The following is an 18,857-nucleotide window of genomic DNA, read 5'->3' as shown; positions in this document are numbered from 1 at the left end:
TATAGGGTGGGGGTACAACTTTGAACCAGAAGGGAGGAAGGAAGGTGGGTATTTGTAGGTATCAAAGACGGTATTTCAGGCAGTGGGTACAAAATACCAGGGTTATGTTTTTTTCGATAAGACAACCTGAGAGGGGGTAGTATTTCCAACCGTGCCAGTGCCGACGCGGCCGCGGGACGCCAGGCCCGGGCCGCCGGGCCGGGCGGCAAGCCTGGCCGGGCCTGCGGCCCACCGTGGCGTGGCACCCGGTGACCGTGAGGCTGCCACGGTGAGTCCGTCGGAGCGCGGCCGGGCCGGCTCGGAGCAACCGCGGACGCCCGGGTGCGGCGGCGCCGCGCCGGGCGGCGGCCCAGGCACCGCCGCCCCAGCCTGCCAGTGCGGCAGTGCCTGAGTGCGGCACGCCGTGACGGCAGGCCGGGCCCGGGCGGCCCCCCGGTCGGACCGGACGGTCGGTCCGATCAGACCCTTCGAGGCTCCGACTAAGTGAAAGCCGGCGGGTACCGAACTTCGGAATCGTCGGAACCCGGCCCGGCGTGGGCGCCGGCCGCCGGTCTGTCACCGTCGTACGGTACTATGATCGGCGGTCACTGAGCCCCCGGCCCCGCCGGGGCCCCCGGCCGGATGATAACCGCGGCGGGAGGCGGCGGGCCCGGCGATCAGTGAGGGCCCGAGTCCGGGCCGAGCCGGGCGGGGGGGCCGGGCCGGGCTGGCACTGCAGTCAGCCTTGCCCCCGGGCGGCGCGACTGAGTCACATGGCCGCCGCAAGTTTGAAACTCAGTTTGACTGAGCCGGCCCGGCGGCGCGGCGGGGGCCGCCGCGCGCCGCCGCCGTTAAGTTCCGGCCCCGGCGGGAGCCTCCGGCTGGGCCGGGTGGCGAGTCCGAGTCACACCGGGTCAGGGTCACCCGGCGGCCGGCGGCGTCACTATGGACCCGCCGGCCCGCCGGCCGGACGTGACTCCGAGTGACTGCCCTCGGAGTCAGTCAACGGGCCGCCGGGCCCGGGCCGGGCGGCGGCCCGCCGGGCCGCACCGTCCGTGAGTGTCACGGCCAGATCGGACACTCACCGTCCGTCCCGGAGTCCCGGCCGGCCCGGAGTGGGCGCTGAGTGCGGCCGCGGCCACGGTGGCCGCCGGGGCCCGGCCCCCGGCGGCCCGGAACCCCGCGGCGCGGCCGCGCATACCGTACTGTACGGTGCCGCGGCCGCCACAGCCGGCAGTGACTGGAAGTCCACGCCGCGGTCACTACGTTCGGAAACTTCCCACAGTGCGCTCCGGCGGAGACTGGAGCCAATGGCTCGGATCATCGGATCATTTATTCTGCCCAAGAAGTTTCTGACACGTTGCTAACATCGTGGACAAGTTCTGTATTCTGGCGTTAAGATCGGTCTGGCGATTGGCTTCAAGTTCCGCTGCAAGTTGATGCGCCGATCGCAAGCCGATTACACTGTCTGTCGCCATTATGTTCTGTTGCAAGCTTCCTCTTTGACCTCCTGCAAGCCCGTCTTCACTCCCTGACGAATGAGTGCTCCTTGCCTCGAACATTGTGCTACATCTACCTTGTAACCCCAACCCTGGTTCTTGACTGGGCGAATGCAAAAGTCCTAGAAATCCCGTCGGGCTGGCATTAGCAAGGTTAGCTTGCTGGTAGCTAGCCTGCTGGCAGAACGTTGAGGGGAACATCGCGGAGTCAGCAGTTGGTCTGAAGCCTCGTGCCTCCATTGCAAGATGAATGCAACTGGTGCTGAGAAGGATCTGCTGCTGCTTCTGCATGATTATTTGCTGCTGCTCCGTGAGATGCTTGAGCAGACCTGCAATCTGTGCAATTGCCTCAATATCCATCTTGCCCTGTTTGCCTCGTACTTCTGCCTGACTTTGTCCTGTCATCAGAGCGTGCTTGCGGGCGATTACTATGTTTCGTATCTCCCGACGATGCGGCCGACGGGCAGCTTGAATTAGACCCCGAATCTGAGCACAGGTCCTTTTGCTCATCATTGTCGCTCGATTTCCTGTCCTCCATGCTTCCTTCGCTGCTTCTTTCCCTGGGTGGTTGCGCCCCCGCTATGTGGTCCGACCTATCGTCGGGGCAGCCGTCAGAGGACGTTGATGCAGTGGACTTGCTAGGAAAGCTGGAGGTTGAGCTCCTCGAGCCTTGAAGAAAATCATCATGTAACTCGGGTCCACGCTGAGAGCTTGACCCATCCGAGCCGTCCTGGGGAGACTTCGTCCCAGAATTAACCATACTGCACACAGTGCTCGTCTCTGATTCCGAGGGCGCTGCTGAATGCTGACCTCTGGCCTGCTCACCCTCGTTACAAACCTTTGAAGACTGGCGAGTTAAATCGGACGAGCTGCCTTGCACATCGGAAAGCTTTCTTTTCCTTCCCTTCAGCCTCTTGTCCTCCTTGTCCGACTGTTGGACCTCCACCGACCTTAGCTCTTCTTCCGTCCACATTGTCCTTGTTGCCTCCGCCCATGTCTTTCGGTTCCAGATGTCGCGCACAGTCTTGGAGCTGATGCCATACTTCTTCGCCACATACACGCTCTCCACAGTAGCAAAGCCGGTCTTGAGGGACCTCTCCGCGAAGATCTCTGCTGCAACCTGGGAGGAGAGAGTCTTCTTGCGAGGGTTTCGTTGGGTGTGATGGCCAGCATCGTCGGCCTGATGCTCGTTCGTCATGTTTCTGTTGTCTCTGGCTGCCATTTTGTCCTGTTTGGTTCGTCGCACCTGCGCACCCCACTCCCTCAAGGAGGGGGGGTAGGGAAGGGTGGTGGAGCAGGGTACCCTGTGAGGGATCTGTGATCAGTCTGAAGTGCAGAGCTATCGAAATTTAATTATAGACGGAATTGAAGAATCTGCTATGTATGAGTAGGGGGCTATGCAAAGTGGAAGTTGGACCATGGGACAAGTTTTACGGATGTACGAAAAAACCATCTATTTCATTGGGAGGATTGAGGAAATCTTTTGTTTTCAAAAGAGAGACAAACCGGTATTTAAGAAATAACCTCTTTTCGTAAATTCTCCAAGTGTAACGGTGCGGCCAACTAAAAATCTCCCCATAGCCCTGCTTTCGATGTCAGGGCTGACCCACCTCTACATAGAAGATGATTCGATTCTCTCCATAATTGAAAAGTGACGACCCCGATCCTCCTAGCCGTAAAGTTCCTCAAATGTGTTGACTCATAGCACTCAAAGAGATCATCAACCTCATCAACGTTAACTCATCTGAGTCAAAGTTGAACAACTGTACTCTCAGGTTTTCACGCGTGGCCCAGAGGTCCAGATTCCCAGAACCTGTTTGAAATCTATTTCAATCATACATGTTTTTAAAGGTAAAATTGTCACGATCGTGTCACGGTCTTTTCCCGCCCGAGCCCGTCGTTTACATTGGGTGGTATAGGAAGGGTTAGATATTTCTTGATTACCATTGTATGTATTGCGGCATAGAACGGAGCTTGGGCTAGGCACATTTAAAGTCCGGTCAGGACCCCACCTCCTGATTCTATCGGTGGGCCCCTGTGGGGGTGCAATTGCCCTGCTGACAAACTCGACCACAACGGTTCACCATCTCGACCTTTGGGAATAAAAGTCACTTTTATGCCACTGGTCCAGTTGATTTCAAATTTATTGAGTAAAATTAGTACGACGAGCACTGGGAATCTGGACCTCTGGGCCACGCGTGAAATCGGAATGCACACAGCGGGCCCGCCTCATGCGAGGCACCAAAGTCTGAGTGACCCTGTTGTCCTCCGGCCCCGGGCCGGGACCTCAACACCAGCGCAAGCCGCTTCATCTTCAACAACAATGCAGCAGGTCCAAGGGAACTGACCATCTCGCCCCTTCCCCGTGTCCTCCTCTCTCCCCTGTCCTGCCTCTCCCCTCCCTTCTCGCTCTTTGATTCCTCCATCCCATCCCCCTTCTCTTTCCCTCTTCGCTCCCTGTTCTCTTCCTAATTGCCTTTACCCTCCTGGATATCTGCCATTTCCCCGATATTGCGAGCACAATACGTGAATATGAGCACTCGCGAAACCCAACGTGGTGAGAGCATTGAAGTTCGAAGTCCGCCTGCTACCGCCTTTCTCCCCAGCGTCCAGCTGCCAGACTTTGCTTCTCCTCAGGGGAGAACTTCACGGCCAGTCGAAGAGCAAGCGCTGCCTTTGGTCCGTGACTATGACGAAAATCACGCTGGGGAAGAAGGAATAGAGCAAAGGCAAGGAGGTGACTGGAAGAAATCCGAAGGTAGCAGGAGTGGGTTGATGACACATTCATTGTCGGAAGTCAACAATCAGAGTGGAAAGCTTGAAGATAGCCTAACAGTGCTTGAAGTTCTGCATGACATGCAATCTCGCCTTCGGTTTGACATGAACCGGAGTCAGATACTGGAGTTCTGTCTTCTCTCTTCATCCCTGGTCGTCGACAGCAACTTCTTTGAGCAAGACGTCAAGCAGCTCATCATAGATGCGTGGAACGCGCAGACTTCCGTAGCACAGGTGCGCCACCTTCCACAGCGAAATCCTCCTGCCTTCCTTCTCCAAACTGATAAGGATATTTGTGTCTAGCTGAGGGATATCCGCTTCGTCATGTCAAAATCTGAACCCGTTGTGAGTGCTCGCTGTCGTTGGTTGGGTCATCGGACGCTGACATTAGCCGCAGGTTTTGATCCGTCAGGGGGTCATTCTTGTCAGTTTTGACCCCATCAAGGCTGTCATCTCCTGCAGGTATCACTTTGCCCGCGTCTCTTTTCTCCTTACTTGCTTGCTCGGTCAGCAAATCTTTTGTTATCATACCAGAAGGGGCCGACGAGGTATGCTAGCAATGTGTGTCATGCGTGAAGGATTGTTGCTGAATTCCGCCAAGGTGCTGGAACCTCTCAAGCGGCGTCTTGCTTCCGCTCAGAACGATACAAAACTGGTGAAATAGTGACATGCCGGAGGCGGTATGGTGCAGTGAATCATGCTCTTGATGATGGCAGAACTCCATCCCTTTTGAGTTCTCATGCTTGGAGGCAATTTTGATCACCCTCGCAGCTTTGAAGAAGAGGGATGTGAATCACTGCCTGCAGGTGCGTCTGACTGCCTCCATTTTTTCTTTTTTCTGCATGTCATACGCTACTCCAAGCTTTTCTCTCCTTCCTTTCTTTCTTTCTTTCTTTCTTTCTTTCTTTCTTTCTTTCTTTCTTTCTTCTTTTTCCACACCCTCGTATTATTGGCAACTAACAATTATGGAAACAAGACTCTTTTTAACTGTCGATTCCCGCAGGAAGGCAAGACCATTCTGAGACTGGTGCGAAGGAAAATGAGCAGCAGGCTTCTTAACAAGATTTTGGCTCTGAAGAAAAAACTTTCAGAGGTGATTGAATCCTTGTGAGGACGTCCAGACATCTCACTGTATGCTGTCAAAGACCTATGAATCCGTGGTCGGTTGCGTGAATGCTCTTGAAGAGGTTCAGGTATTGTCTGGCTTCTTGTGAAGGCACGGAATGACTTGGTCTGGCTGTTGAAGGACTCGGACACCTTGATGTCGCTCATGTTGGTATCTTAGATCTCTTTCTAAAGTCTCACGAGTTTTGCCAGGTACTTGACCCAAATCAATCACAACCCTCAATCCTTTCTTGAGGCGCTGCGACAAGAAAGTTGGAATACAGATGAGGTCTTATTCTTCTTCAACCCCCATCTGCCCCTTGGAATTTCTCACATTCACTATGTGTTTGCGATTTTCTCTCCGACACCCCAACGCTTTCATTGTCGTTCAACTCTTCAGTTGTCCCTTTTGCTTCTTCTTACTCGCAAATTTACAGGTAGAGCTGCTGCTGGACTCATACTCTCAGGACCTGTCTGCCATGGCTTCCCAGCTCAACCTTCTCGACCAGGAGGTTACATTGCCGTTCGCCCACTTTGCTCCCTCTGATGTGCCCTAGATCGAATCTACGGAGGCGCTTCTAAAGCTGAAGTTGGATACGGCAAGGAATACTTTGATCAAAGTAGAATCCTCCAAGTTTTACTGATCGTAGCAGCGCGCTGACTTGTGTACAGGTTGACGTTTCCTTCGGCATCGCGTCCCTGTGGCTCACAGCCTGCAGGTCAGCAAGTCAGCAGTCGGTGTTCCGATACCTCTTAATGACTACCGAATCTTGCAGCCTGATCTCTGGCTACTATGGGATGAACTTACAGAGCGGCCATCAGGCTGACGTTGACAATCCTCTTGGTACCTCTTTGGAAGTTTAGACCCGCCTCTCATCTGTTTCTGCTGCCGCAGGTGGCAGCGGACCGAGTGCGATGTGGCTGGAGGTTACCATCATCTCATCAGGTGAATGTCTTGCGCATGCGCTTCATCTGCTCCTCTCACTCTTGTCGCAGTCGGCTGTATTTGTTTGATCGCTTGCTCGCTTGTCTCCCTTTGGTGCTGCGGCCTGTTTAGAAGTTGACGCCTGGACTCGGCGATGGAGGCTCGGTGGCTTAACGGAGCCTCGGACACTGACACGCCGGGGCGGGGCACTGCGGCGCCGCGCACTGGCAACTTGCCAAGTTGAAACAGTGAAGAGTGGCAGCCTGGCGGCCTCAGACTGTCCGGGGAGTCCCGCCTGTCCCCGGACTCGGACTCAGTACAGTATCATCATGAGTGCGAACTGTGCAGTTCCGGGGCCTCCGCCAGTCATCCTGGCCGCCGGGGCGGCGCGGCGGCCGCATGGGCCGGCAGTAAACTTGAAACTTTTGCCAGGCTTTTCGACTCAGGCTTCGGCGGCGACTCACCGGGCTAGCACACTGAGTCCCGGCGACTCGTCACAGCCTGTCACCGTCACTGCCGCAGTGCTCAGGCTAGCCTTGCCACGTGACAGGTTGAGCCTACGGTACTATCACACTCCGAAGGCTAGACGGTGGCAGCCTGGTACCGTGCCACCGTGCCACGGTGCTTTTACGCGGCCGCGGAGCCTGTCAGTGCCGACCGGCGCCCGGCGCTGAGCGGCGGTCCGGCCCGGCACGCCGCCGCCGGCCGCTTAGCCTACGGCACGGTCGGACTAGCCTGGGCCAGGCTGCCAGCCTCGGACTCCCCGGAGCTCGGCCCGCCGCCGGGGGCGCGGCCTGGCGGCCCGGCGCCCGGCGGCCGCCGTGCCGGTGACAGGCTGGCGGGCCGGGCGGGCCGGGCCGGCAGCCTGGGCCGCGGCCGCGGCCCTGACCACCACCTCAGGCCGCAGTGGTGAACTTGACTCCGAACGGGGGCCGGCTGGGGCGTGGCCGCCTGTCTGATCCGATCGGCGGCGCCGGGGCCGCCGGGGCCAGGGCCCCGCGGGGCGGCCGGCCTGCCCGGCCTGCCGAGTCCCCGGCCCGGACACGCCTGATCAACGCCGGATAGAAGCAGTCACTTTGATTGCTGATGACGGTTACTTTGATCCAACGGTTGTGCTATTTCTGTAGGGCCTGAAGAAATGGGCAGGCGACGGAGTCACATTGCCGCATGTGCTTAGAGAGACTTTGAGTCTAGAGCTGACAGACATACGACCCATGTGTTTGTGATAAGTACCAACGTCATGACACGGCACATATGTCGTGTGTTCTGTTAACATTGTGGTGGTTTGTATCGAGAAGTACATTCTTGGACCGATAGGAAAAGCATTTCAAGCTGAAAAAGGGCGGTGTTGCTGCATTGAGCGTAAGAGTGTTCCATATTGGAAAGATTTTTGCACGATTTTCTCAATTCGAGTGTAGAATCAATGAACGCTGAACAGATCGTAGAGTGCTGCTAGAGGGGGCATTTTCATTGCTCAACCAATATATGTTTCACTTTACATCATAGATATGTAAATCGATTTCTTCGTCAGAGATTCTCATAGCCATACCACTCAAGAGATGATTTGGTGATGTCTAGAACTGATATTGCAGAGCATTGGCTTGCTGCATGTTGCTGCCTACTCTCAGACAATGAGCATTGCTGAGAGTTGCTCTCAATCTGCTGTTTTGATCAAGTCCTGTTTTTTCCTTCAGAATGTTTAGCACCATCCGACAATGCCAAGAGCTCGTGGAAGGTTTCAACGGGCATCAAACAACGATGCTTGCCCTGGGGTAATTGCTGCGATTCCAACCAGAATACGTGACATAGGTTATTTGATCAGTGACTCTGGGGAGGCATTCAATCTTCAGGACTATGCTGACAAGTATACTGAGGCTAGAGACGCATACATCACGGTACAAGAAGCACTTTCATCTTGCTGTAAGTTTGTTCTTAATGCTGCTGTAGGCGGCTGAGGCCCTCAAGCTGGCCACTGGTCCCTACCAGGCTGCACGCGATGCCTATGTTGCTGCTAGTGAGTGTTTCCGTCCCGATTCTTGTCCCAACACCTAACACTATCCACAGCTGCCACCTACACCAAGGACATGTACGCTTAGAGAGGGTTGTTTTTAGTCGGTGCCAACCTACTGGTATTCTCATTGACACCCCTAGAGTGAATACAGTGGTAAATCCACGGTAAATTCTGACGAAAGAATAACACTCATGGATGAAGTATCTTTTCTTTATTTACAATTTGATTCCTGCATAATTCAGGCAGTATTTGGCTGAACGGTTGCTGCTCCGACATACATAGCGGTAACAGCGGCCAAACTTACAAGTGCTACAGTAAGCATGAGCTCTGCCATCCTTACGATAAATTTGAGAATTGTCAATCTACTTTCCGAATCAAGACAATGTCACCAAAGCCAACCTGATGCGCAAGAGATCAGTATGAACAGCCCAACCTTGAAAAAAGTCTAATACATGCAATAAACACCGAGACAGACAAATGGACAGGCATGTTGCTAGTAATATTCTTAAATACTGCGAGCATTGATTCTGCTTTCGGAAAGGGGTGGTGTGTAAAACGGGCGCACCCGAAAGGGCTACACATGCTGCCAAGCCGTTTCCCAGGAAGGTCAGCAGGTTACATTATTCTACATCTGATTTTCATTTGGAACATTTCATCTACTATTGCGTATTCCGTTATCACTCTCCCAAGTTTCAATCAAACATAAAGTTTCTCATCTCAGACCTGATCAATGTTTTTGTCCTAAGCTTTGGGACACTCCTTTTCCTTTCATCTCATCCCTCGTTCTCGTTCTCGTTCTCGTTCTCGTTCTCGTTCTCGTTCTCGTTCTCGTTCTCGTTCTCGTTCTCGTTCTCGTTCTCGTTCTCGTTCTCGTTCTCGTTCTTGTTCTCGTTCTCGTTCTCGTTCTCGTTCTCGTTCTCGTTCTCGATCTCCTCGTCAACTCTTCTTTCTCCTCCTTGTTTCCGTTCTCTCGCTTCTGCACTTCCTCTTTTGTACGTCAAACAAGTTTCAAAGCATGCATGCTCGTTGAACCTCGGCTCGGTACCAACGTCGCTGAATTTCAGGAGGGTGGAAACTCTGAGTGGGGTGGGTTATTTCCACATGGGGTGTTGATATGACCAGGGGTAGGGTCTCTGATAGGGGACACTTTCTGTCTGGACCGGGTAGCATACTCAACTTGGAAATGGAAGCCTTCAAAAGATGGGGTAGGGGTCAACGAAGGAGGTGGCCAGGGTCATTATGTCTCTGGCGGCAGAGGTATATGGATGTAGCTTTTTACATATGACCATACTTAACATATATACAAGGTTGAGGTAGTTACAGGAGATAATTTCATCCTCAAACTCATTCGAATTGCCAAGTCGCATTGTGAGCAGCGTACCCCCAATGAACACCAAAAACCTACCACCCCACCCTACTGTACAAACCAGTTAGATCCAGGACAAATTCGAACTACCGCCTTTCAATTCATCCCAAACCACCCTACCCTGGAAGATCATACTTTCCTTCTGTACCCACCCCACTTTCCGAACCCCACCCCCAGCTCGGAGGAGGCCGCATCCCCTCCTTTATTCCTTCTACGCCTGGGTTTTAGGAATTTGTTTTGGAAACAACAAAAGAGCTTTCACGAGGCAGCACCGAAGCATCAGGCTAGATTTGCAATCGGAGGATGCCCATAATGCGGCCGGTGGGGAGGAGGCGACCGTGATGGAAGGTGAGCAGAGAAGTTGGTGCACAAGAAGAATCGGCCGCGCGTACATTGATATACAAGGCCGTTACGAACTGAGCAAGCTACAATAGCAAACTTCCATGGCTTCTAGACTTTGATATTCCGATGAAACGAAGATGTTATCACAAGAAAGGTCATCAAATTGAACTTGAGATGTTCTCAAACACAGTCAAGTGAATAGACTCTGCAGATCGTATGTCAATGCTGTTTTTAATCCAAGCTTTGTTGTTTATTCTTTACTTCTCGTGTGGATCAACAATTTCCTTTGCACATTGCACGCCGCATTCAACTGCATGTTTCAGAACACGGGCTGGACAAGGAGCATGGTCTTTATCGTTTGCAACCCCATCCAATCTGGGCCCATTTCATGAATCAAATCAACATCGATTGCTACGAAAGAATCATATTCATTTGTCTTTCCAGCCTGATGTCAAAGTTCAAAGGAGATATACCCTCGAACGGATAAAACCATTGCTAACATTGAAGGGCGCCAACGATCGATGCTGCCCCCCTGGAGGAGAACCAGCAGAAGGCGCGAATGTGATAGAACTACTTGAAAGGTTTTGTTGCTTCCGAAGTGCCTTGGCAGGTGACTTGAGGCTTTCAGACTTGAGCATGAGATGCACAAGAAACTCACAAAAGGAGATCATCATTGCGCATGGAAGGTAGGAGCTGTTTGCAACAACTTTTCCTTGCTACATTTTGTGAAGTGATCTCATATTTGTCAGGCCGATGTGTTTGATGCAAAATCGAAGGCGCAAGACACGAAGAAGATGAAAACCAATCAGATGTTTGCCTCCGCACTGAAGTGGTTTGTTCAGCCTCTTCCCTTTGGAATTTCTGGACATGTCTGTTCTTGATTACAAACGTGCTGCAGATGACTTAGAGATGTGAAACATTGTCTGTGTTTTTTGTTCATTGCTGTACCACTTGATTATGAACGATGCGTTGTTTGACTGCTCTTCGTATGTCACAGGTTGCCAAGCAGCAACGACTCTTTCGTACTTGTCTTGGATGGATCCCAAGGAACAACTTCCAAGGTATTGCACTCCCACGGCGTACCCCTGAACCGAATCTTGGTAAGATGTTTTTGATGCAGCTACCATGCACTGTTTCTTTTCGATCAAGTCATTCTATCCCAGGTCCCGAACATCTATACACACGTCGTAGCATCGCTGCGGGCAATGGGTGTTGTTTCTTACTGCTGCGACATCGAAGAGCTTCTCAAGCAATGGCCGGAGTCTAGTGGGTGCTTGCAGGCAAGGCAGGGATTTTCCCCGCGTTCGCTCAAAGACTTGGCAGGGGATCTGGCTTGATCATTGTGGGTCAGTCAGCAAACGAATCTCTCAAGTTGAGGTTGTTTTTCAAAGAAAACTTCTTCGCTCTCGAGGAGCACTGGCCGTTGCTTTCAGTGCAAGGGACGTAGCATTGAAAGACAGGATCACTCCTATCGAGTTCTGTGCACTGTCGTTGCATTCGATGTCCAAGGGTGATAGTTCTTTTGTTCAGCACTGGCTATGACACTTCGATATAACAGAACATGGTTATGCGATCAAGCCTTGCTTCGAAGACGATGATAGCGTTGCTGAAGATTTGGAGGCACTTCCAGGGCTCATAGACTTCCGGTGTCTTTTTAAATATGACGGAATGTTCTTCATGATCGTCAGGTGATTTCTTTTCTGGCTCTCTGTTTTTGGTCTGACGTTCTTCGCCGACAGGGTGGAGCGTACAGTCGGATAAAAAAGTTGGAAAGAGCAAACGGTCAATGCCGTGATCTTATTGTTTACAAGAAGATACAGGGAAGAAAAATTAAACATGCACATGTTACCAGGATCTTCGATCAAATAATAGTCTCACATCCTCTTGAATCTAATATTTCAGGTAGTGGGCACAACAAACCCCGCATGCTTTGCCTGTTCAAATATCTTGAGAAGCTCCTGAGATTCGTTGCTTGTAGAGGTAGACGAGCTTGAGGGGTTGTCTATCGATGCACACTTCCTTCTCATGCTCCGTGTCATGCGTTCGCAGTGATTGATCACGGTAGCAGCTCGCCTCGGCTTGTGCGATGCAGTTTTCTTGGGTTTCAGAGCAGCGTGGTAACCTTTGGTTGAGCTCACTTCGTTATGCTTCTTTGAAGATCGTAGGGATGAGGAGCGTGTTGCCATACCAACCTCTGCATCGTCACTAGACGTCCGCCGCAGGTTTGCGCTTGCACTTATGGGGGGCTCGTGAAAGTGATTGAGCTTGTGCAGCACGGTCAACAACCGGTCATCCTGAGTTGCTGATTGCCAGACTTCGCCCGAGTTGATCTTGATGGGATTCCGACCTTTGCCATGGAGCTTGCGACACGTTGAGGGTACGTGGGTCCCGAAAAACTGCTCGAAGTCACTCTTGGCAGCTGGTGCTACACCGTTGCTGGGTAGGCAGTAGTGGGTCGACTCTGTCTTGACTGATGCCATGGGAAGGAGGCTCGATCGTTGTTGCAGTATTCAGGCAAGGAGCATTCACTCAGGAGGAGGGATAGCGATAGCTTGTAAGAAGGGCGCGAAGGCAGTAGCTGTCACCCTGCAACAAAACTGATTCACAACCTGTCAACGAAGACTTCTGAGCGTCCGGGGATGAGACGATGAGGAAGAAATCGCCAGTCCTTCGAGTTCAGTAAAATTCCCACCAAGGAAGTGCTTGGCCTAGACAATGGTTGATGAAGGTCTTAAGCAAGTGCAAGCTGATGGGGGTCAAAACCAAAATACACTTCGGAGGCTAAACGGCTCGAGAAGGAGGGAGGGGGGGAAGGGAAGAGAGATCTGTAAAGAACTAGATGAGCATGATGATAGAAGACTTGAGGGTCGGGCAGAGCAGGCCTTGAGGAGGAGGGGGCAGGGCAGGAAGGTAGGGAGGGCGGGGGCGGTGATGAGACTCTGTAAGGGGGCAGCCCAGAAGTAGACGAGGGCGAGGAGAGGAGGGACGGGAGGGTGTGGTTTATGTCGGCAGGTAGGGTACTTGAATCCTGTGGATCTGGAGGTAGGGGGTCATGTAACTGCAAAGTAACCTTGTAGATTGGAGAGGGAAGGGGGTAGGGGGAAAGATAGTTATAATTCGACGTCTATAATGAAATGGCAAGGGGTTGACCCCAATTGGTAGTCTCTGGTTCCGGCGGACGCAAGGGTGTTTAGGTTCGATGGGTAGGCGAAGGGGGTGGGTGAGTGGCGGAGGGGGGGTAGGGTGAATAACCAACAGTAGTAAACTTGATAGGTGCATAATCCAGGACCCCTACCGGAAACACTCATGAAGAGGTTTATTATTTTTTTACCCTCTCACAAGTTTCACCGGCTTCTGTCCTGTTAAACTTCAGAGGTCTCACGACCATAAGGGTTCGCCGGCCGGTGGCGGGCAGTTCACTAGTCTTTTCTGAGCCAGTCGACTACCATGGCGAGTACGCAGGTAGAGGACGGGACGCCGGGGATGGTGGGTAGAGGGACTGGCAGGATTGTAGAAGATTGATGTGCAAGGGCCTCTGAGAGCATCTGAATCCGTTCATTCCTCTTCTCTCCTCACGTCAATGCGTCTTGACACTGCATCATGCTGTTCTGCTCAGTCTGCTCTGACTGTGTGCTTGCTCATGCTCCCCCGTCCAGAAGTTGAAAGGCAACGTGACTTGCCTGTCCATCTTCGACTCGTTTATAGTGCAAGGTGAGACTTGGGGTGTCTTTTCTCTCGTTTTGCTGATTCCGCTCCTGTGGAATTAGCCTTTCTCGACGGCACAACGATAGCGTTCGATGTATGCATCGAGGCAATTCAGGTTTGGAATGACGGAGAGCGCAGTTGGGAACAAGTCAGTCTTTTCCGCTATCCGACAGTGATCCTACTGCCTTCTTTCCCCCGATCTGTCATGGCCATGGAGGAGACTCGTCAACAGGGGCGAGCATGGATGACAAGCGCATCACGTCCGGTCGCATTCGATCCTATCTGTCCTGCTCTCCCCGCTCACAACGCAGCGTGCAGTTGTTACACAGGATGAGATATCAGCGCACTCTATCCCTGTGACCGAACGCGACGCTACCGAGGATGAGGTGTACCTCTCCCTCCTGCACGCTCCAGAGCCTCTGAGCCCTATGGACAGGACATGGAGAGCAAGCCTTTGGAGGAATACGAGCCTGTTGTCTACAGGGGGTAGGGGATGAAGCTGATATCAAGCAAGAAACGCACGTTGCTCACTCTTCCACTTCATCTCAGTTTGGCGTCCGGGTGGCCTGCGCTGAGACGATGGGATTTCGATTACTTCGCTTCAGGGAGAGTTGGGGAGACTACAGTTACGGTAAATGTCTGCACGGACAATGACAGTTGTAGTGAAAACTGGCATGAAGGTTACAGGAAGAGAAGGGAAAAAAACGGCCATGATGCTGAAAGACTACATCTCGTCTTTCAGGAGCTCGCATGGGGCTGAAGGGAACGCGCAAGAGCTTGGTTACCTCAGGCAAGCTTCGAGCCAACTGGGCCCTGCCTGACTGAATTGTGTAGAGGATGGACGTATGAGAAAGACTGCGCGGAACTCGTTCAAGACTTTCAGGTTGGTGAGCAGTCCTGTCCTCTTTCTTCGCTGATAGTTGGGCATGCTCGAACAGATCCCTGGGTGGGCGAAAGACTGGTTCGGTCGGCTACCAGCAAAGGAGGACCCTTGCTTCCGATGGATCTTTGTGGGCCCTGGCGGATCGAAGACCCCGCTGCATGTCGATCCTTGCCTGACGCATGCGTGGCTGGCACAGGTAGGATTTTCGAGCTGAGTGATTAAGAGAGAGGGTTCTGACTTGGAATGGAAAGATTGTTGGTAGGAAGAGGTTTATTCTTTATAGCCCTTCCGCCCTCAGACACTTGTATGATGCTGATGTACAGAAGACAATGCGCTTTCTTTTCTTTTCATGGTCTAATGTCTGGTATAGGGAAAGACGGTTGATGTAAGAGAGCCCAATAGAGAAACGTTCCCAACGTTTGACCAGGCGGTGCCCTACGAGGTGCAGGATCAAACCTTGACGTATTTGTTGTCATGACCATCTCCTTTCAGGTAGTCCTCCATCCTGGTGACGTCATTTTTGTTCCCGCAGGCTGGGCTCATCAGGTGTTCACATACTTCTGATTGTTGAGGTTCGGGGAAATCACAACGCACAGGTTGAGTGTGTGGATGATTCAATCTCCTTGACACACAACTTCCTCCCAAAGCAAAATTTTAGTGCGATCAGAGCGTGCATGCTTGCTAACAGGTGCTTTGTTAAGCAAGGAACGGAGACAGGGTTTGACGTTGAGAATTTGTTTTGAAACAGGCTGGGGAAAGTGGTTGAGGCACAACGAAGAGAAGTCAGTGCTGAGAAGAACGGATCATAAAAGAATGTTGTACATATGTGACCATGATTCTGCTTCTTGATGATGGTGCCGATTTCGGCCGCGAATGTAGAAATGAATGAGAGGATACAGATAGCAGCCATTGCTGTTGTTTCAGAAGACTGGTTTTCTTTTTTTCTTTGCGTGCTCTGTACATGGACAGGTGAAACAATAAGATTGAGGGCTGGGTCTTCCTCATTGCAATTATTTGTCAATCTTGACTCCATTTGGGATCAAATCATACCCAGCCTTCTCTGCAATGTTTCGCAAAGCTACAAGGATCTTCGTCAGGATTGGTCAATAAGGCATGCAGAACCCTTACCAGCGATCATTTCAGCTGTGTTCACTTGCTGCTTGCGGTGCTTCAGATGCTTCTGAGTGGTAGTCAAAACACAACACCCTCTCTACTCACCACCAAACCTGATCTGTTAAGGGATGCGCTACACTTTTCTCTTCCTTTGCTGCATTCGTTTTCTTCCCCGCCGGCTGTACTTGAGCTAGTTTCAGCTTCTTCTCCAGGCTCTTTATCAGCTGATTCTTTTCCTGTTCACCATGATCAGATAATGTGACATCCACGTGCATAATATACCTTCAGCTCTTTCTCAAGTTTCAAGTGTGAACGCGCTGGATGCTGCGGAAACATCATAAGCCATAAAAGCGGCACAACAAGGATCTGAAAGACTTCTAACCACATCATGTGCGAGAGGCGGCAGAGAAGGACGTCTGGACTAAAATCAAGAAAGTAATGCACAAGAGACAGCATCACCGTCGTTGGCTGCCATGAGTATCCTCCTTCACTATTCTCTCGGGCCTCGCTCTCTTGCTGGGAAGGTCGCCGTCTCTCTTGTCCGTAGCAGCGATCCTCTCCTGCCTCCAGCCATCACGGGCAGCCCATCACACTATGTGATTCAACCTCAGCATCCGCAAGCTTCTCCTCCTTCGTCTCCAAGTGCAAGATTTGCTCACTCTGGTCAGGCAAACAGTCAGCGAGCTGAACATCATCAAGCTTCAAATGATGAGGAGCTCACTTACCACGTGTTCTTCGAACTTCTGCAGCTTGCTCTGGAGGGCACCGATTATGTTCTTCTCAGAGTGTGCGGTCTGCAGCATCTTGGTTTCCAGTTGTTTGTCCTGGCGCTCAATCTGCGTCGTCATCAACAGCTTGCGCTAAGAGCTTGACCTACCTGGCCATGAAAAGCTCGTTTGAACTTCAGCAATTTGCCACGAACCGACATGTTCTCCTCCATCTCCAGCTGCACCCACCTTCACAACTCTGCTGTGGTATGGAAGCGAGCAAGGTCACCTTCCTATCGTTCGCAACCTCCCCCTCAGCTTCTGTTCTTCTCTCCGACCTAGAAAGAGTGAAGATCAGGCCATGCCAGGACTGAAGGGGGTGGGTGGGAAAGGTCGGAGAGGAAGGGGGTTTTCGAGGGACGGAAAAGCAAAAGGATGAGGGGGGTGGCTACTTGAGCTCGTTCTCAAACCCACGAAGGAGCCTCGACATCTCTCTGCGTGAGAGAAGAGACGTTGGAGCTCGCCCAGCATTGGGAACGAGGAGCAGGACGCAGACTACACCCGCCACCACAAGCATGGCTGCTGAAATATGTCGCAATTTCCTATCTGAAGCAGCAGCTGTCCTCGTTTTCCCAGCCATCATCCTCTCCTTCGGAGAACTTACTCCCTCAGCACGAAAGTAGTCGAGATGGGTAAGCTGCTTGGTGGTGGTGGTGGTGGTGCTGGAAAGAGAGGAGGCGGTGGGGCTTGAGCAGTCAAGACGGGGATGATAACAGAGAGGTCGATACCAGCTGGAGTTTAGCTGAAGTCAGAGCTCGCTAGCTCGGCTGGACGGTGCCCTGGAAGCTACTACAGCCCGACGACGCCATGTTGCCCGGAAATACCGACCGTTACAATCGATCAAACCGTTACAGAGCAATTTAATACTTTTTAAAATAGGCCAGTCATCAACTGTTGCGTTATTTCCACCAGTCACGGCATATCCATATCCTTCCCCTCCCCCTTCCCCCTCCCCACCAAACCCCCCCCTCCACCTCCCATCCTCCCCTCCCCCCAACCGCCGCCGCCCCCTCCCCACCGACACCTGGCTCTCCTCTCCAGCAACTCGGCATTCTCCTCTCATTGCTCTCATCCTCTTCATTGTCGTACAGTCACCACCCCTTGCTTGTCTTGCGTTGCTCCCTATCTTACTTGTAGGCTCTTGGTTCCTTGCTATAACGCTGCTCTTCCTGCCTCACACTTGCCCTTGTTTATTTCCCCTTCTTGTTCCTGTAAAAGCGCCTCCTCTTCCCTCCTTTCTTCTCGCGTAACATGAAAGCTGCTGCCTTTCTCTTCTCCTCCCCTGCTCCACTTGTTTGTATTTCTCTTTTGCACCTCATGCATTAGATTCATTGCTCTGCTGGGCACCTCACATCAACATAGCTGTGCAATCACTCATCCTGCCCTTGAGCATGAGCGAGTCACAGTGCCTGTCTCTGAGATAGCGCCGATACTGAGGATTTCTCTGAGATCTTTTCATGGCTTAAGTTGACATCCTTGTGACAGGAACATCCACCAGTCGGCAGCCTTCGCACTCCTGCCGCCACTCCTTACAGCATGTTTCACTCCCAGCTCACCAACACGGTCGTTGGTACCTTAGCCGTCTGCCTGTCCGTGCGCACTGCCTACCAGATAACCGTCTCCCTCCTCCCCCGGCCCGGAGTGCACAAGGAGTATTTCAGCGCTTTGATCCGCCTTGTCAGCAGCTGTGCTCCCATCTGGGTCCATGAGGTGGCGCTGCGGTACGGGAGCGTCTTCGACATCTGGCTGCCCCTGGCCCGCAAGGTGGTGGTCGTGACCGAGTACAAGGCGGCTAGGGAGATCCTGGAGCACGACTTGGAGAAGGCGCAGTCCTACAAGTTCCTTCAGAGGTTGACTGATGGGGAGCCGACCATCCTGACCAAGAGCAGTGACGGGGAGGGCCCCAGGGATGGGTGGAAGTGGACGAGGAAAGGGTGCGCTGGAGCGTTCTCCTCCCTAAACATCAGCAAGACGATGGACAAGGTGAACTCACACGTGGAGAAGCTGTTTACCGTGCTGGATGAACATAGCAGGAGCGGGGCTTCTTTCGCCGCCGACGTTCTCATGCTGCGATTCTTCATCGATCTGATTGCAGACGCAGCGTTCAAGGGCTTCCAGATGAACACTATGACGATGGGCGATGAGTCGGAGGGTATGCAGTTCCTGCAGAACATCGAGATCTGCCTCAAGGAATATGCTCTCAAGCAGCCTATCATCCCGTTCCGCTCGTGGATGCTCTTCCTGCCTGCTGTGGCGCGTGCAAGAAGCGCGTCCAAGGAGCTCATGAAGCAGGCGCAGCGTGTGCTCGATTTCTACCGCTCCCGGCAATCGGACGACGACTCCTCGCTCATCAGCTTCCTGAATCGAAACCAATACCCCGACGATAGG

The 18,857-nt window shown here is 52.6% G+C and overlaps 7 protein-coding genes across 7 annotated transcripts; 4 read left to right on the top strand and 3 right to left on the bottom strand.

Annotated features, from left to right (window-relative positions):
- Positions 1-1,294: 1,294 nt before the first annotated feature.
- On the bottom strand, positions 1,295-1,839 carry GUITHDRAFT_155077 (hypothetical protein; the record flags this gene model as incomplete). The annotated part of the gene is made up of 1 exon (XM_005823883.1): positions 1,295-1,839. A coding segment is annotated over one exon (532 nt), but the record flags the coding sequence as incomplete, so codon positions are not given.
- A 2,171-nt stretch (positions 1,840-4,010) lies between these two features.
- Positions 4,011-6,421, top strand: GUITHDRAFT_116826 (hypothetical protein; the record flags this gene model as incomplete). Its single annotated transcript, XM_005823882.1, has 15 exons — positions 4,011-4,487; positions 4,557-4,598; positions 4,651-4,715; positions 4,765-4,801; positions 4,855-4,908; positions 4,970-5,059; positions 5,257-5,346; positions 5,399-5,446; positions 5,500-5,525; positions 5,571-5,646; positions 5,795-5,869; positions 5,915-5,977; positions 6,030-6,201; positions 6,253-6,303; positions 6,354-6,421. 15 exons carry the CDS (start codon positions 4,011-4,013, stop codon positions 6,419-6,421), a joined length of 1,434 nt encoding a protein of 477 aa, XP_005823939.1.
- Positions 6,422-7,974: 1,553 nt separating this feature from the next.
- On the top strand, positions 7,975-8,458 carry GUITHDRAFT_155075 (hypothetical protein; the record flags this gene model as incomplete). Its single annotated transcript, XM_005823881.1, has 4 exons — positions 7,975-8,054; positions 8,105-8,177; positions 8,230-8,296; positions 8,347-8,458. The coding sequence occupies 4 exons, from the start codon at positions 7,978-7,980 to the stop codon at positions 8,376-8,378; spliced, it is 249 nt and encodes an 82-aa protein (XP_005823938.1). The 3' UTR covers positions 8,379-8,458.
- A 608-nt stretch (positions 8,459-9,066) lies between these two features.
- On the bottom strand, positions 9,067-9,463 carry GUITHDRAFT_116824 (hypothetical protein; the record flags this gene model as incomplete). Its single annotated transcript, XM_005823880.1, has 2 exons — positions 9,067-9,346; positions 9,441-9,463. The coding sequence occupies 2 exons, from the start codon at positions 9,461-9,463 to the stop codon at positions 9,067-9,069; spliced, it is 303 nt and encodes a 100-aa protein (XP_005823937.1).
- Positions 9,464-11,206: 1,743 nt separating this feature from the next.
- GUITHDRAFT_116823 (hypothetical protein) lies at positions 11,207-11,762 on the top strand (the record flags this gene model as incomplete). Its single annotated transcript, XM_005823879.1, has 5 exons — positions 11,207-11,271; positions 11,325-11,378; positions 11,435-11,511; positions 11,560-11,689; positions 11,741-11,762. The coding sequence occupies 5 exons, from the start codon at positions 11,207-11,209 to the stop codon at positions 11,760-11,762; spliced, it is 348 nt and encodes a 115-aa protein (XP_005823936.1).
- A 2,036-nt stretch (positions 11,763-13,798) lies between these two features.
- On the top strand, positions 13,799-15,398 carry GUITHDRAFT_116822 (hypothetical protein; the record flags this gene model as incomplete). Its single annotated transcript, XM_005823878.1, has 12 exons — positions 13,799-13,821; positions 13,880-13,971; positions 14,025-14,092; positions 14,143-14,192; positions 14,256-14,337; positions 14,387-14,486; positions 14,541-14,593; positions 14,645-14,785; positions 14,960-15,031; positions 15,082-15,135; positions 15,186-15,277; positions 15,338-15,398. The coding sequence occupies 12 exons, from the start codon at positions 13,799-13,801 to the stop codon at positions 15,396-15,398; spliced, it is 888 nt and encodes a 295-aa protein (XP_005823935.1).
- A 201-nt stretch (positions 15,399-15,599) lies between these two features.
- GUITHDRAFT_165582 (hypothetical protein) lies at positions 15,600-17,285 on the bottom strand (the record flags this gene model as incomplete). Its single annotated transcript, XM_005823877.1, has 11 exons — positions 16,862-17,285; positions 16,699-16,747; positions 16,580-16,648; positions 16,428-16,538; positions 16,309-16,362; positions 16,162-16,262; positions 16,085-16,118; positions 15,985-16,026; positions 15,816-15,938; positions 15,718-15,769; positions 15,600-15,667 (listed from the first exon to the last, which is right to left on the bottom strand). The coding sequence occupies exons 1-11, from the start codon at positions 17,050-17,052 to the stop codon at positions 15,600-15,602; spliced, it is 894 nt and encodes a 297-aa protein (XP_005823934.1). The 5' UTR covers positions 17,053-17,285.
- Between the last annotated feature and the right edge of the window lie 1,572 nt (positions 17,286-18,857).

Source organism: Guillardia theta, assembly GCF_000315625.1.
Source record: "Guillardia theta CCMP2712 unplaced genomic scaffold GUITHscaffold_101, whole genome shotgun sequence".
NCBI lineage: Eukaryota > Cryptophyceae > Pyrenomonadales > Geminigeraceae > Guillardia > Guillardia theta.
Note: the sequence above shows the minus strand (reverse complement) of the source record. Positions and strands in the feature narration are given on the sequence as shown.